Below are 17,593 nucleotides of genomic sequence, written 5' to 3'. Positions count from 1 at the left end.
CCTGCGCTCGCACACAGGCTTCTTGGCGGCGGCAGCAGCAGCCCCAGCGTCCCACGCCAGTCACTGGGCTCAGCGCTTTCAGTCGTGACTCGCGCCCGTCTGTGGAGCCCCTTTAAGCAGCACTCTTAATCCCCTCTCCTCGCGCACCAGGAAACCAAGAGGGAAGAAAAAGTCTCTTGCCTCTTCGGCAGCTCCAGAGTTTTCCCGGACTCCCTGCCGGCTAGCTGTGGCTCATTAGCCCCCTCCCGGCTGAGTTCTCGCCGCCAGCCCCAGTCCTCTCCCTGCGCTCTGACCGAAGCCCGAGCCTCAGCTTCCAGCGCCGCCGGGGCGAGCAGACAAGCCTCTCGGGCTGGTGAGTGCCGCTCGGCACCGATCCTCTGTGCGGGAATCTCTCCGCTTTGCCCTACCCAGGTATGTGGGGAGTTTCTTGCCTTTTGGGAGGTCTGGGGTCTTCTGCCAGCGTTCAGTAGGTGTTCTGTAGGGGTTGTTCGACGTGTAGCTGTATTTCTGGTGTATCCGTGGGGAGGACGGTGATCTCCGCGTCTTAATCTTCCGCCATCTTACCCGGAAGTCCCCACAGGTTCTTGAAAAGACTGTATGTTCTGCATTTTTCAGGTGCAGAGTTAAGTATTGACGTAACTCAGGTCGCCCATGTGACCAAACCTTCCACCTATTGACTTCTTTACTTTGTTTTGTTTTATTGAGTTTTCTTTGGTTTGGGTTTGAGTTTTGGTCCGTTGTTCTGTCTGTTTCTGAGAGATGCATTAACATCTCTCACTGTGATTATGATTGTGGATTTGTCTGGTCTTCTTTTCTCATCATTCTTGCTGTATGTATTTGAGACTCCGTATTAAGTGTTTGTACAAACAGACCTGTTAGGTCATTGTCTCCTCATCCATCACACCTTTGCATCCCAGTGATGCTGTTGCTCTAGAATCAGTTTTGTCTGACATCAGAGTAGCCACATCAGCAATGTTCTCATTAGCGTTTCCATTATGTATCTTTATCCATCTTTTTTTTTTTTTTTTTTTTTTTTTTTTTTTTTTTTGCGGTACGCGGGCCCCTCACTGCCGCGGCCTCTCCCGTCGCAGAGCACAGGCTCCGGACACGCAGGCTCAGCAGCCATGGCTCACGGTCCCAGCCGCTCTGTGGCATGTGGGATCTTCCCGGACCGGGTCACGAACCCGTGTCCCCTGCGTCGGCAGGCGGACTCTCAACCACTGCGCCACCAGGGAAGCCCGGGAATTCTTTAACAGAGAGAAGTTTTCTTGGTTCTTCATATGCTGAATAATCTTGGATTGTATCCGGGACATTTGAAAATTGTGTTATGAGACTATATCCTACTTCCATCCTATGGGGAATGTTGATATTTTTTGTTTGGGGGGATGGAGGAAGGGGGCCCAGGCTGAGCCATGCCTCTGGAGGCTGGAAGAGGCAAAGAAAATGTTCTTCCCTAACTCCTCTGGAAGCAGTGCAGCCCTGTGCACACCGTAATTTTAGGACCTCCGATCTCCAGAACTGTGAGAAAATAAGTGTGTGTCGTGTTAAGCCACTGTTGGTGGTCACTTGTCACCACAGCCACAGCACACTAACCAGGTGCCAGCAGAGGAGAGGTCACTGTTGTGGAAGCTGGGGCAGAACAGGGAAGGGACCCGCTTGGCAGTCGGCCCCAGAATCCCGCCGGGGCGGGCGCCCCGCCGCTGGAGCTTCCCAGTCCCTCCCCTTCCTCGCCTCATCCAGACCAGGAAGGTCCAGGACCCGCGGGTGGTGAGACAGGAGGCAGGGCAGACAGAGGGCAGGGGAGAATGACAGAAACCGTCTCTCCCTCTCCAGGCAGGCCTCCAGGATGGAGAAGAGCAGCTCCAAGTGCCTTCTAAACTCTGGGCATCTGAAGACCCTGGCCCCTTGGTACTGGACCGAGGGCACGTGTGTTGTACGAGTGCCACAGAGGGTCGCAGGGACAGATAGCATGGCTGGTGCATCCACAGGGACAGCAGGACATGAAGACAGAGCCACTTCGTGGCCACAACCGCAAGCTTCCCCTACGGGGCACACCCTCTGTTTTCTGGAGAGTATCAGCTTCTCCAGGGAGGCTCAGGTACCTCCCAGGGTTAAGAAATATTAGCAGGAGGAAGATGCCAAGGTTTGGGCTTGTGGGCGAGCTTGCATCCCAGCCAGCCCGGGGAGTGGGGAGGGGACGACCAGAGGAAAGTCTGAGGAAGATCACAGGGACAGGGGGACAAGGTGTTCAGGACTCCGTCTCGCCCCACCGCCCTGGGATCCAGCGCCCCCAAGTACCCATTGCTTCCTGCCTGCCGCTCAGGCCTCCCACGGCCTGGCTGGGCCAGGCTCAGCGGACAGAAACCCCCGGCCTGGCTCCCACCCAGAGATGCTGGGGCAGCAGGAGGGTCTGTGCTGCTGAGAGAGCAGCCCCCACAAAGAGAGAGGGGAGTTCGGTGTGTGTGTGCATGTGAGATGCGGAGGCCTGCAAGGAGGACGCAAGTCTGCCCTGGTCTCCCCGCAGCCCCGGCTGCAGATAACGAGGTAGGAGGACACGCATGGGCGCCCCCCGGCTGCCTTAAATCCGTCTGGGCAGAGCAGCCTTGTCAGGGTGAGCCACGATGGCCAGACCCCAGCAGGGCCCCCGGCTGCTGCTGGCCATCATGGGGGCCCTGGTGGCCCTCACCTACCAAACAAGGAGGAAAACCTTCATAAGTGTCCACGAGGTGCCCGTGTCAGATCCTGTCGTGGTGACCACCCTGGACTTTGTGACCAAGGAATTCAACAAGAAAAGCCAGGACATGTACAACTTCCGGATTGTGCATGTCCTCAAGGTCCTGAAGAGGGTCAGTGTCCCCCTCCCATCGCGCCAGGCCACCGCAGGCTCGGGGTGGCCACGCAAGTGAACTCAGCCTCGTTTAGCCCAAAGTGGAGGTTTTAAGAGAAGCAGAAATCCCCTGGAGTGGATGAAGTGGAGCTGCTTAACTGATACCCAGGACCAGGGCTGCACACCCCGGCCTGAGGGCCTGAGCCACCTGTGGCCCCGCGTGAGGGGTCTCCAGGGTTCCAGGCGCACCAGCTGTGTGCATGTCGGGGGCTGTTTCCACATGGGGCGGCAGCGCCAGGACCCGCAGCTGAGACGGGCTAGCCCTCAGAGTCTAGGCTGCTGCTCTCTGCCCTTTACCAACCGTGAGCATCACGTGGGTCACCCAAGGGCGACTTTGCCCATGGAGTGGCTTCTGGGGAATTCTGCTCCAATGGCAGAAAGGGACACGGGAGGCAGATGGGGTCGGGGGAGCCCACGGGTCTGTCCAGTGCAGGCCCTCGCCCTGGGGCACCACACTAGGAGTCCCCAGCCCCAGAAGCTACAGACAAGGGAGAGGAGGTCCTTTATCCCCCTGTCCTTGCCTCCGACAGCTGACCGACCACATGGAGTATCGCATAAACCTGGAGATGCGGCGGACCATCTGCCTCAAGATGGAGGTGAACAACTGCTCCTTCCAGGAGGGCGAGCTCTACAAGGTACTGGTCACGTCACCCAGAACGAGCTTATTTCTCAGTGCCCTGCTCCTTTGTCATTGGAAGAATGATGAAGCAGTTGGGGGGTCCAGAGGCAGAAGCCAAGGTGGCTGAACTGTGGGGGAGTGGGGGGACACTCTGGGCCCGAGGGAAGTAGCTGATTATAATAATATTTTCGCAGCCGGGGGACCTTGTTGGTGAACCCACTGAATATCTGAACCTCAGCCTGACATAAGACACAGTCGCTGGGCTGCAGCCTCTGGTTCTTTCATCCAGCAGTGTTTAGGCAAAGAGGAGGAGGAAGAGGTGGGAAAATGCGTTCAGAAATAGTTCAACCGGTGGTGGGGTGGGTCAGAGAGGGGACAAGCCTGCAGGCAAGTGACCCGATGCGGGCCCACCTCCCCAACAGTGGCTTTGTCCCCACCCAGTGTTGTCACATCGGGGAAGCTGGCTGGGCCATCACCACTGCAAGTGGTGGAACATCACACACACACGCGTCAGGTGGGCCCAAGTGCTCAGGGGCCTTGAAGGTCCCAAGTCCTACAGGCCCTGCAAATCTCTGCTCTTTACCCAAAGGAACTAACATGGCGGTGATCACATGACCCACCTTGCCTAGAACAGTCCTGATTTGTGCCCAGCTTCTTAGCGTCACTGTTAACAGCAGCCCCAGTTGCCTACAACACGTCCTGGTTTGGTTCATAGATTCCATGGTCACCCTAGTTCTAATGGCCTAGGTGTTCTCAAGACAAACACATGTCCATCCACGGGCTCCCCCCTCCATAGAGAAGTCTTCAAAATCTAGCAAGTTAGACGTTTTTGGTTCTTCCCTGGAGAAGATCATGAAATCTATGAAAAGACTAGATGGCGATAACAGTAAGGTAAACTTAGAGAGTCTCATCACTGTGAGAGATTAAATGGTAGGGTTAATATTCTGAACTCTACTTTAGGAGAAATGTCAACGTTTACGCCTCCCACGTCACCTCATCCCCGCCCTGGCTTCCCAGCGAAGAGCAAGAAAGCAAAATCGCACTACGAAATGATAATAATGTGCAAAATATGTTGATTGATCTTTCCTTGTGGGAGAAGAAAGGGGATCTTGGGATAGAACAGGGAAAGGGGAGGAGAGGATGTGATGATGGGTGGACGGACAGATGGATGAAGGAAGGAAGGAAGGAAAGACAGCAGGAGGGAAGGAGAGGGGATGGGTTGGGTGGGAGGAAGGGGAAAGGAAGCAGGAGGGATAAGGTGGAGAGTGGGAGGAGGGAGAGAGAAGGGGAGCCAAGTGAGGGTAAGTGTGGTCACTGTATGAACAGCACATGAGCAGAAAAGAAGAGGAAGCATCAGTCGTTACCATGGTGATGTGGGCGGGTGGACACTTGATTTCCAGTCTCCAATTCTAACCACAAGCAGAAGGACGTTTTGTGGGGTGGTTTCAGCAGTGACACTCTCAAGTCATTGAAATCAAAATAAAGATGGACCCACCTGTGGACTGGAGGCAGGTGAGCCAGGGTCATTTTCCCCATCTGCTTGTCTTACACCTTCCTCTTTCCATGGTGATCTTTTTTATGTTTTGTTTTCTTGTCTTTTTCAGAAAATCGATTGCTTCTTCTCAGTATTTGTTATTCCCTGGTTTGAAAAGTATAAAGTTCTGGCCCAAAACTGCACGGATGGCTAGGTGTCTCAGACTGCAGCCCACACGGAGTCACTGTGTGAAAAAGAACCCTGCATTAAACAGGAGTTCTCAATATAGAAAATAAATGTTGGTCAGCCTATACTCTTAATGCTTTGAATGTTTATGTTTCCACTCCTTTTTTCCCCCAAATTCTTCAACTCATAATAATATGATCTGAAGGTCTTCTGGGCTAGGGCAGTTTGGGGGTCCAAATGAGGTGACATGTGTAATCTTTGGTCTTATAGCCTATACCCGCAGGATAGCAGACCTTCATTCTCATCCTTATATCAAGTAGGATTCTTTAGATTTTAAAATAAGGAGATGAGAAAAGGGAGAAGGAGAACGAGGGAGGATGCTCTAATGACTTAAATGAACAGCTAAGAGATATTGGCAAGAATGCCTGTGATGACATCTCTGAGGGACCCAATGAATCTTCCGTGCCTAAAGTGTGAAACAAGGGGAAACGAGGAGAAATAATGCAAGTAATTGAAAAATGGAGGGCCTTTGTGACTGGTAAGAGCTAGGTTGGGAGATGTGCCTTATTTTTACAGGCACGTGCACTTTCTGATACCAGACTCCAGAATTAGACTCACACCTCCAGCATCAGCAACACTGGACCAGAGCAGGTCTCTTCCCAGAGAGATTCCTCTCCCAGAATTGGCGAGGAAACGTGGGCGCCTGTGAGAGGAGGAGGACGTGGGTATAACGCCCCGTTTATTCTTCCCAAACAGACCCATCTGATGAATTCCTGCAGGAGGGGAATGGTCGAGGGCAGAGTGAAACCAGGCATGCTGCATTGAAGTGGTGTCCTTGTCATGGATGTCACATTCGCAGTGAGGAATAAGCATCCCTCACCCACCAGCTTGATTCAGTGTTTCAAATAATGTCATCAGGCTCAGCTCTCCCCTCGACTTCCTCCATGTGGTCTCAAGACGGTGCCAGCAGTTCACTGGGTCACATCTGCCCTCGTTCACATCCAGTAGGGAAAGGACGAGCCCCTCCGCAAGAGTTCAGGCAAAAGCCTTGGGGTTTAATATCGCAGGGGAATTCTAGGGACTCTGTGGAAAACACACCGGCACACACAGTGTCCATCGATCGGCAGAGAGAGGGAGCTGGGGCATTGATCCCCAGTTACTGGCTGCAGGACAGCTCCTGTGGGGCATTAATTCCCTGGAACCTCTGGCCTGGGGTGGCTCGAGGGCAGAGCAAACAGCCAGAGGTGACAGGGCACAGGTGTTGGAACCTGGAGCTGGTGTGCACAGAAGGATGAGGTGTGAGAGGACACGTGCAGAACACCAAAGGGACAGGGGAATCGTGAGCCGACAGCGGCCACCCACGTCCCCACCAGCTGGAGGAGGCTGGAGCTTTGAAAGAACAATGTTTTTCAACTTCTACTCTCCCTATGAAAGTTCCGGAGTCCTCAGGACCCCATTTCAGGTGGGACCCAGGTGAGAATTCCCTCCACCAACTGTCTGGGAAAATGCTAACCTACAATTTCTTCATCTTTTTTTTTTTTTTGCGGTACGCGGGACTCTCACTGTTGTGGCCTCTCCCGTTGCAGAGCACAGGCTCCGGACACGCGGGCTCAGCGGCCATGGCTCACGGGCCCAGCCGCTCCGCGGCATGTGGGATCTTCCCAGACCGGGGCATGAACCCGTGTCCCCTGCATCCGCTGGCGGGCTCTCAACCACTGCACCACCAGGGAAGCCCCAATTTCTTCATCTTTAAACGAGAATGACAGTACCTATTTCTTGGAAGAGTTGCAGAGATTAATGATGATAATGCTTGTAAGTTGCTTAACACAATGCCTAACACAAAGCAGATATTCAAACAAACAGTGATTCATAAGAATACGGGCATTAGCAGCATAATTTAATATTAATCAGCCATGCAGCTCTCTTCCGGCACTTTGGTTACTATGTCTGAAGGTGAGGCTTGGAGGGGAGAATAAAGGAAAGGTAGGACATTTGTGCTCATTGATTTTGGATTTCTCAGCCCAGTGGGTTTTTGAAACTTTTTTTTATTTTGAAATGTAGATTCCCAGGAAGTTACAAAGCGTACAGAGCGGTCTCTTGTACCCTTCATCTAGCTTCCCGCCATGGTTACATCTTTTGTAATTACAGAAAAATATCACAAGCAGGAAACTGACACTGTACAGTGTGTATGTGTGTCATTTTGTCATATGTGTTGATTTGTGTGGCCACCACCACGAAGACATTCTGCACTAAACCCTCTGTAGTCATACCTTTCCTTCACCATCTCAAACTCCCAGCAACCTCTCACTTCTCCATCTTTATTACTGTGGCAATTCAAACATGTTGTGTAAATAGAAACATACAGTGTGTGCCCTTTAGAGACTGGTCACAATGCCCTTGGGATCTATCCAAGTTGTTTCATGCATCAGTAGTGTGTGCCTTTTAATTGCTTAGTGGCATTCCATGGCATCCTCAGTACACAGTTAACTATTTACCTATTGTAGGTGTGTTAGTTGTTTTCAAGTTTGGGGCTATTACAAATGAAGCTTCTATGTACAAGCATGTAAGGTTCATGTGTGGACCTAAGTTTTCATTTCTCTAGGTTAAATGCCCAGGAATGCAATTGCTGACTTGTACGCTAAAGTATATTTTAGGATTTTTTTTTTTAAAGAAACTGCCAAACTTTTCCAGAGTAGATGTATCATAATGTTCCCCTCTATCCCTGGTGATAGTCTTTGCCCTGAGGTCAACTTCATCTGATATTAATATAGGCTCTCCTGCTTTCAATTAATGTTCGCATAATATAACCTTCACTTTTTTACTTCCAACCTACCTGTATCGTTATATTTAAAGTAAGTTTCTTGTAGACAGCATACAGTTGGGTCACTTTTTTAATCCACTCTATCATTATCTGTCTTTTAATTGGCTTGTTTAGACAATTTATATGTGGTTTGTACATACCATGCATGACATTATTAACATGTCAGGGCTTACGTCTATTTTACTATTTGTTCTCTGTTCTCACTGCTTTTTATTTGTGTTTTCTTTATTCTTCCTGTGAGTTTCTTGAACACTTTTTTAAGAATTCCACTTGCACGTATCTATACTGTTTTTGAGTGTATCTCTGCATAGCCTTTTTAGTGGTTGCCTAGACATTACATTATGTATATATAATTTGGTCTACTGGTGTCAGTATTCTACCAGTTTGAGAGAAAGTTTACCTTCCTTTGCATTCCATTTCTAGAAGTTCAGCCAATAGGTCAACCTCGGCTGGGATGTTAGGATCTGGACAGAGTTCCCTTTGGAGGCTCCTGGCCTGTGATGTGGGGATAAGCCGCCATTTTATAGGGCTGTCAAGTAAGGTAGTGAGGGCAGCAGGCAGCACCAGGCCCCCAGGCAGCCCCCAGTGACGTCAGATTTGCAAAACCAGATGCTTCCAGCTTCCCTCTTTTTTGCACAAGAATTTTACTACCTTTATCCCTTCACCTCCATCCTCCACTCTGCCTCAGGCCCCTCCGGCCAATGTGAGTTTCTGGTTTGTGTTTACTCTTCCCCCTCAGGAAACACTCTCTCGAGTTGCCATTGTGACTGATGGTGGGACTGCTCCCTGGGGAGGAGGCCAGCTGGTCTGGGGGCACATCTCAGCCCACAGCCACTCCCTGTGTGTGGTCCAGGGCACACCTTCTCTGCTTGACTGTGAGTCACATGACGGAAGACACCGTGGCCTTCACTCCACCAGCAGTGAGCCCATGAGCAGCTCGAGAACTCTGTCAGGAAGACCATCCCATGGCCAGCCCAAGACACGGGGTCCTTGGAAAGGCCTGCTTGCAAAGTCGGCCTTGGCTGGAGTCTGGGAACTGGGACAGTAAACCATTCCCGATATAAAACTTTCCCTAAGTGATAAGAGGGCCTCACTAGGGCTACAATGTTTATACAAACAATGGGATTTATGCTGAGCACCTGCTTTCTTTCCAGAAATCTGAAATTTCGGTACACGCTGGGCAGAGGCTGCCTATGTGAGCAGCTCCAGTGAAATCCTGGGACACTGAGTCCCTGGGGAGTTTCCCTGGCACACACTTTATCTAATTCCTGGAGGAATGAGGCATGTCCTGTGTGGCTGCCCCCGGAGGGGACCCTGGAATCCTGTGCCTGGTTTCGGGGACTTCTCCCCACGAGCCTCTTCCCTTGGCTGATTTTGTCCTGTATCCTTCACTGTAAAATTCACAGCCCTGAGTACGACTGTACACCTGCCAGGTCCTGGGAATCCTCCTAGTGAATTCCTGAGCCAGAGGGTGGGCATGGGGACCCCTGACACACTCACAAAGGCAGGTGTCAGTCACAGAGTTGTACGTGCGTGGGACAGAAACTGGGCTCTCCAGGCTCAGGCCTGAGTCAGGATGTGCCTGACTTGTGAAAAGCCTCAGAGATGTGGGCTGGAGGTAGAAACTAAGTGATGAGCTTCCCCCAAAGGATTAACAACCTTTTGCTCAAACCACATCAGCCGCCTAAAGACCATTGACTATGGGCATGAGTGTGTGAGTGCACATGTGTGAGGTTTGGGTGGCTGTGAGTGTGCATGTACATGTGAGCGTGTACTGAGATCCTGATGAGGGATTCAAGGGCCTTACAGATTTTACAATGCAAAGCACACAGCATGACCGTCCAACGTTTCATCAAGGATCTCTAGACATATGCACCTAGGCATCCAGACAGGAGTTGTTCCACAGCTGGTAATGGTTCATCCAGGGCACAGTATATACCAGAAAATCACAAATGAAACTCTGTGGAAGGAGAAAGGAAACGGACAATCAGCTTTCAGGGAAATATTTTTTTTGAAGGCAACAAAAGTTCCTGCCTCCACCACCAGCCCCTGCTTGGGGAGTCTGGACCCGGCCTGACACGTGGGCAAGGCCAGATCTACTCACTGGCACATGCTGGGGCTGAGAGGGTCAGCCGAGCCGGCACAGGAATGTCACCCTGGACTCCCCCCACCCCGCAGTCCTCCTGCATCTGCCAGCTTGCAGGAGGTGCTGCCAGAAGGGACCAGAAGGAAGACATAGGTTGGAAGGCAAGGAGGTGACTGGACAATCCACAGGGACCCAGCGGTGCAGACCCACACAGAACAAGGTCCCCGAGGAAGGTAAAGCTGCTTCCACCTAAGGGCCGGGGAGTGTGCCAGGTGGGTGAGGCATCCAGCGGCCGGGAGGCCTGGGGCCAGGGCTGTGCCAGTGCAGGGTGGGGAGACACCCAGTCAGAGGGCTTCCCTTCCCCCTCTCCCGGCCCCAGGCACCACCGGTGGCATCAGGCAGCCCTGGGGCTGCATCCTCACTGTCCCAGCCACACAGCTGCCAGAGCTTCCGACATCCTGTCCGTGTTTCCTTGTAAAACGTTTATTCCCCCCTTGACTGGAGCGCCTTCTCAGACAGCTGCCAGCACACACCTTCTGCAGCTTCTTCTTGCTCTGAATGGGGCACCAGGAGCTGTTCGTGCTATTTCTCTTGCACTCGGTCTGGCTAATTTTCACGGTGACTAGGGTACTCCACGCCTGTCGTCAGCTACCAAGAAGCAAAGGCTATTAGATTTGTTTGTTTGTTTGTTTTTTAAATATTTATTTTTGCTGTGCCAGGTCTTAGTTGTGGCACATGGGATCTCTAGTTGTGTCATGTGGACTCAGTTGCAGCATGCACGCGGGATCTAGTTCCCTGACCATGGATCGAATCTGGGACCCCTGCATTGGGAGCGCAGAGTCTTACCTACCGACCACCCGGGAAGTCAAAAAGGGCTGTTAGATTTGACTCCAAGCATAGCTGATGCTCCCCAGGAGGAGCTGGGTTGGAGAGTGAAATCCCAGGAGTCTCTGTCCCCATTCCCTCCTCCCCTCCTGGCTGGAGGTTGCCCAGTGGTCCCCGGTCAGCGCCCAGCATATGCGGAGCCCAGTCCCTGCTCTGCACTGGCTCCACTGCTGCAGCCACAGGTGGCTTCTCACTTGTCTCCCTCGCATCCTTGGGACCAGGGAGGCAACTTGGCTGCAGCCCCATCGTACCCCCTAGTCTGCACAGCGGTCCTCAGAATGCCCGGATGGAGCCTCATCGGTTCCCTGGGCTCTGCCTCTGTCCTCTTCCTCCCTCCCCACTGCCTTGCCCCAAAGTCAGTGATCAAACCAGTGAGAAGGCTGGGCACTCTCTGGGGTGGCCCCCGGGAGGACAGCCCCCCCAGAAAACCTCAGGGCAGAGCAGCAGGGGAAGGGGCCTGGGGCAGGACCACCGCCCTGGTCCCAGCAGCCACTGGAAGGACCTCAGGATGCAGGGCTTCTGGCTCTCCACTGAAGGACGGTTGTATCCAGCTTGCAGGGCTGGTGCCAAGAGGTTTCACACTGGCCCTCAGCACACCCCGCATGTGTGAAGAAATTAAAATGCTGGTGGCCAATTTAACTAACATTTCAGAGTGCACAGTGTTTTCTTATTCATTGTTAGGCTCGTTAGTTAAATAATAAGAAGAATAATTATGATGATACAAGTGTTTTCACAGGTGCCGCTTCACTCTTTTTCTGCCCACTTTGCAGGTCAGGAAACTGAGGTCTGGAGAGTATGGATGGTGCTTGACCAAGACTCCACAATTAGGAGGAGCTGGGTGTCAAACCCAGAAGGGGGACCAGGAGCCCAGCAGAGACGGCCACCGCATCCCCTCCCTGCCCTCTATGAGGTACAGCCGGACACAATCACGTGGCAGCAGGTGATCGTCACCCAGCTACACAGGGGTGCACCCGCTCTGTCCACTAATCCTGCTGCATGACATCAAAAGTTTGCTCATAAACAATGATTTCGGTTAACTGTTAGTGACAAAGGACCAACTCCACACGACTGGCCTCCTTGGGCTCCAGCTTCACCCCAGAGACTGATGGGGGAGAAAATGCCAACTTGTGCAGAATTTGGTGGATGGCCGCCACCTTGTGGCCATGTCACCTCAATGTCCTTGGCGCCGCAAGCCGCCGTCTTGCAGCAAGAGTGTGTGACTCAGGCAGACAGGATGCTGTCCACGCCCTGAGAGACCGCTTAGTGTCACACTAGCACAGCCCGCCAGCCCTGCCCCACCCTGGCTGGTTTCTGTGTTCCTGCCGTCCCTCTCTCTAGCCAGAACCCTTTTCTCCTAGTCAGTTTTTTTCCAAATCCGGTTAATTGAACGAAGATGCATTATTGCCGCTTCCCTAACTCATATAGTTTACTATCTAACCTTGAGGGCAGGTTGGACCAACAAAAGTGGTTTTTTAACAACTTTTCTTTCCTCTGTTATCCTTCAATTGATGTATTTCAGAGAAACTTTATATGTAAAACAAAATGAGAGATGACGTGTACCTCCAGGTTCCTACAGGACCCTGCTAGAGGTCCTCTGTGTCATTCCAGCTTTCTGAAGGACATGGCTAGAACATCCAGACTCAGATTTTACAACCCTGGACACGGAAAAACTATCGCTGAGGGGAACCCACAGAGAACACTTAGGTTTTGCCAAACGAGAGGAATAATAAAGGAGACGAGACCAGCCTCATTTGCTGTCCTTCTGGCAAATTTCTGAATGAAAGCGATTCTTCCCTCGGAAGAGCAGCTGAGGAGCTCGGGGACATTTCCGTTCAAATGAGAATAACCTCGGTGCTCAGGCGGCTCTGAGTCTGAACGACCCTGCTCCTGGGAAGGCGCCCCCTGGTCCTCTCCGGGAGACACACCTGTGCCCACGAGGCCCTGCTCACCCGCTCTCACCTGCACCCGGCTTCGGAGCAGCTGGTCTACGCGGAACAGGTAGGAGTCACCACTGTTGTTGTACGTCTCCATGAAGAAGGCGAGGGTGGAGTTCACGTTCTTTGGGCTCGTGGACTCCTAGAAGCCGCTCCACTGTTGCAATTGACCCAGCCTGGCCACCAGGGCCAGGGCCGCCAGCAGCAGCAGAGCATTCCCCCAGGGTCCAGCTCCCATCTCTGTGGCCTCGGAAGCCTCCTCCCCACCGGGCCTTCCAGGTAGAAAGGTGCCAACAGCCGTCACCCACGCAGCCGTCACCCACGCAGGCTTCCCCAGGAGATGCCCGCCTGCCATAAAACAGAGACTGAGGCCCCAACCCCTTCCTTCGGGTCCTGCCCATGACTTGACCGGAGGACCCGCTGGGGAAATCTTCCTGCGCGGCTGCCCAACCCGCCGTCAGCTCGTTCTCCTTTCTTGCCCCTTGGGTTCTTCAGTGATTGAGGCAAGTGTGATTTCTAAACACCCACCAGGGTGGGCAAGACCCTCTCGTTACCTTCACACGCAGGGAGGACAAAAGCCCCCAGAACAGACCCCACAGGCAAGAACTGCTGGTGTATCAGACAGAGAAGGGACATTTGTGGGACTCGGGGAAGGCCATGGAGAAGGTAATGTTTGACCTGGGATGCAAGGAATCAGGGACACTGAACAGGATACATTCCACATTACCTACAGTGGGTTCCAGCCATCTAGCCCGGCCATCCACTATTCCGTACTTTCTCTAGACACTGGATCTCTGCCACCCACTCACCACAGAGTTCGGCCTGCTGGATCCCACTGTGCCTGCACCCCAGCGCTAGCTCTTACCATCTTGGTGCGACCCCAGCAGAGCTTTGTGAGTTTACCCCAGCCTCTCTGTGAGGGAGGAATGAGCTGTGGGCCTTATTCAGAGATTAATCCTGCAGACCGCTGGAGGCTAGGTGTTGCCCATATAGGGAAAGGAAATGTCCTCTCCCCTCTTTGGGTCTCTGGCTGAGCCTAAGAATTAAACTGACAGAAGGCAGATGAACAGGAGACAAGTATACAAACTTTACTGGCTTTGACATGTACGTGGGAGACTTCACAAGAGAATGAAGACCCAGAGAAGTGACCAGAACAGGGAGCATTCATACTTTGTTGATAGGGACACAATAAATCTGTGAAGTTGCCAAGACAAAGGGGTTGGGCTCGGGGTGCCCAGAGGTAAAGGGGTAACAAGTTAGTTTAAGCAGCCTCCTTGGCCCTGCCTTCCCGTCTCTGGTTACCAGGACATCCTCTAACTTCATGTGCAGAGAGGGGACCTTTCACTTGGGACATTTATCTCCTGCTTCAGGGAGGAAGGGCCAGTGGGAGGTCAGAGTGACCTTCCTGCTTCTGCCATTTTTTCAGACTCCTCCAGCTTAAGACAGTCCATAAGCCAAGGTGCCATATTTGGGGGCAGCATGTCCTAAACCCCATCACCTGCACCCAGAAGCCTGTAACAGTTCCCTATTTTTAAGACACTCATTAAGGTGGGATGCTGCATGGGGTTCTGCTCCAGAAAAAGAACATTAGTGGGACAATTGATGAAATGTGGATAAAGTCTGTAGATTAATAGCATAATACTGCTGATACAAATAATCAATAACCAATCTGTAATAGGCATAGAAAAGAGTTTTATTTGAGCCAAACTGAGGACTGTAGCCTGGGACTCAGTCTCTCGGATAACTCTGAAGAACTGCTTCGGAGAAGCATGGTCTTCAGCACAGTTTTGTATCTTGTCAGAACAAAGAACATCAACAAGTCAGGGATACATTCCTTCAAGGTTTCAAAAAACAAAAAAACAAAAAAACTGGATCAGAATGTATACAGAGAGTCAGTACAGCCCTGGAGCCTGGGAAGGGAGTCTTATTATCAAAGGAGTCCCAGCATTGATGTCCCAGGAAGGAAGGCATTTATCTCTATCTTCAGACATTCTTTACTTCTGGATAGCGTGCCTTTTTCTTTAATGATTAAAGCAGATACACAATGTATGTTTGATGGGCCACAAACAGGCTGTTTTCATTAGCAGAAAATTCAAGTCAAGTCATGTATAAGCCAGCATGACTACCTCTTACCTGAATATGTGAACATTTCTTCCAATAGTAAGAAAGTTAACTCCCTGGTTTCCACCACTGTACTGGAGTTATGCAGGATGTTAGCATGAGGGGAAGTGGGGTACAGGGTATATGAGTACACTATGCTATTCTTGTAATCTTTTTGTAAGTCTGAAATTATTTCAAAATAAAGGTTAAAATGTTCAAAAATAAATAAATAGGATCTTGGACTTTGAGAAGCAACACGATATGGCGGGGGAGGCACAAGCCTTGCAATCTGGCTCTCCTGGGTTTTCGCTGGGTTCTGGGAGAGTTGGTTAGTCTCCCCAGCCTCAGTTTCTTCATCTGTAAGATGAGAACAGGGAAAACGACTAATCTTGGATTGGGGCGGAGACAATCAACGTAGGCGAGGAATCTGTTTCTCAAGCCAGGCAAGAACACCCTCCATGTTATTCTGCTGTGACTCTGAACTCACACGCCGAAGCCCGTGGCCTGCCGGACTCCAAGGGTCCTGGAATCCAGACCACCCTCTGGCATGAAAGTCCTGCTAGGACCTGTCACGGTGTCCTCCCTGACCCCACGGCCTTGCAGGGCTTGTCCAGCTCGGGGAGGTGGCAGCTTTGGAATACCTGAGCCCGGGCGGCCGGAGTGCCATTATGAAACAGATATGGAAGGATTGAGAGTGATGTGCAGGATGCTTGGGCCTGGGTCAGCTCAGCCCACCCTGGACATCTGGGTGGACAGCCACCCTGGACATGCCATCAGACTGTGGACCTGAGGAGGGGAAGGTGACGTCCGTGAGCTGTGTTAGAAAACCCGTGAACACGGGGCGACACACGCACCAAATAGATCTGCTTAAGAAATGTGGGCCTTGGCGACACCCATAAATTAAGAGAAAATGGGACTCTGGTGATTTCCATGGAATGAAAGGAAAATATAGACCCTGGCTATGTCCGTAGAATAAAATTAAAAGAAGCCTTGTCGTGTCACTCCCGGAGTTCTTGGGCTCGTGGCAGTGTCACTCCAATCCATGCCTCCATCTTCACATGGCCTCCCCTGCCTCCCTTGGTCTCAAATCTGTCTCATCTTTCTCCTATAAGAACATCAGTCTTGGGGCTTCCCTGGTGGCACAGTGGTTAAGAATCCGCCTGCCAATGTAGGGGACACGGGTTCGAGCCCTGGTCCGGGAAGATCCCACCTGCCACGGAGCAACCAAGCCCGTGAGCCACAACTACTGAGCCCATGCTCTAGAGCCCATGAGCCACAACGACTGAGCCTGCCTGCCACAATTACTGAAGCCTACGCTCCTAGAGCCTGTGCTCTGTGATAAGAGAAGCCACTGCAATGAGAAGCTCACGCACCACAACGAAGAGTAGCCCCCGCTCGCCACAACTAGAGAAAGCCCACTCAACAACAAAGACCCAATGCAGCCATAAATAAATAAATAAATATTTTTTTAAAAAAAAGAACACCAATCTTATATAATCTCATCTTAACATCCTTCACTTCATTAGATCTGTAAAAACTCTGTATTCAAGTCAGTTCCCATTCACAGGTACTAGGGGTCAGGACATGGCCATATATTTGGGGGGTAACACACTTCTACCCACTGAAGCGCCCATGGTATAAGAAGAAAATTGAGAGCACAGGGTCATGTGTATTCGTTTCTGTGCCTACTATAACACAGCGCCACCAACTTGATGCCTTAAAACTATAGAAATGTATTCTCTTGCAGTTCTGGAGGCCAGAAGTCTGAAGTCATTTTCACTGGACCAGAATCAAGGTACTGGAAGGGCCTGTCCTCCCCCAGAGGCTCCAGGGGAGAATCTGTTCCCTGGCTCCTCCAGCTTCTGGGGGCTGCCAGTGTCCTTGGCTCATGGCCTCATCATGCCAATCTCTGCCCCTGTGGTCACGTGGCCTCCCTGCTCCTGTCTGCCTCCCTCTTATGAGGATAGAGGGGAGACACTCAGAGCCTGACTGGAGAATCCAGGATGTCTGCCCACCTCAAGATCTGGAACTTCATCACTTCTGCAAAGTCCTTCTTTACCGTTTAAGATTATGTTCACAGGTTCCTGGGGTTAGGATGTGAATATCTTGTGGAGCGACGTTATTTAGCCTATCACACTATGACTAGGGGAAAGTCGGAGGCTGATTATATCCATGGAACAAGGGGAGGACAGGGGCCCTGGTCACGTCCCAGGAAAGGGAGAAGGGGAATGAACACATCTGAGGAAACAGGAGGAAATGGGAGGAAATAGGAGGCCTCGTCAGTTCTATACCTAAGAGAAAAGTAGGAGTCCCGGTCATGCCTGTGGAATGAGGAAAAAGCAGGGCTATGGTTCTCCCCAGGAGTAAAGATGCAGCAGGGCATGATCATGGACTAAGGGGAAAACGGCATCCTGGTCCCGTCCATGGAAAGGGAAGAATAGGGGCTGGATGACATCCATGGGGCAAGATGAATCAGGCAGCAGTGCTCCATCCATGAATCAGAGGGAAAATACAGAGGACGGATTGTTTCCATAGTTGAGGGGGAAATGGGGCCTTGGTCATGTCCACGGTAGAAGGGGAAACAGGGGCTTGGTTAAGATC

General features: G+C 51.7%; 1 protein-coding gene across 1 annotated transcript; it reads right to left on the bottom strand.

Annotated features, from left to right (window-relative positions):
* Positions 1-9,863: 9,863 nt before the first annotated feature.
* CSTL1 (cystatin like 1) lies at positions 9,864-13,130 on the bottom strand (the record flags this gene model as incomplete). The annotated part of the gene is given in 5 exon segments (XM_082644766.1): positions 9,864-9,947; positions 10,607-10,699; positions 10,701-10,721; positions 12,918-13,034; positions 13,038-13,130. Coding segments are annotated over 5 exon segments (408 nt in total).
* Positions 13,131-17,593: the final 4,463 nt, after the last annotated feature.

This window comes from Mesoplodon mirus (genome assembly GCF_964341445.2).
Source record: "Mesoplodon mirus genome assembly, chromosome: 15".
NCBI classification, from domain to species: Eukaryota; Metazoa; Chordata; class Mammalia; order Artiodactyla; family Ziphiidae; genus Mesoplodon; species Mesoplodon mirus.
Note: the sequence above shows the minus strand (reverse complement) of the source record. Positions and strands in the feature narration are given on the sequence as shown.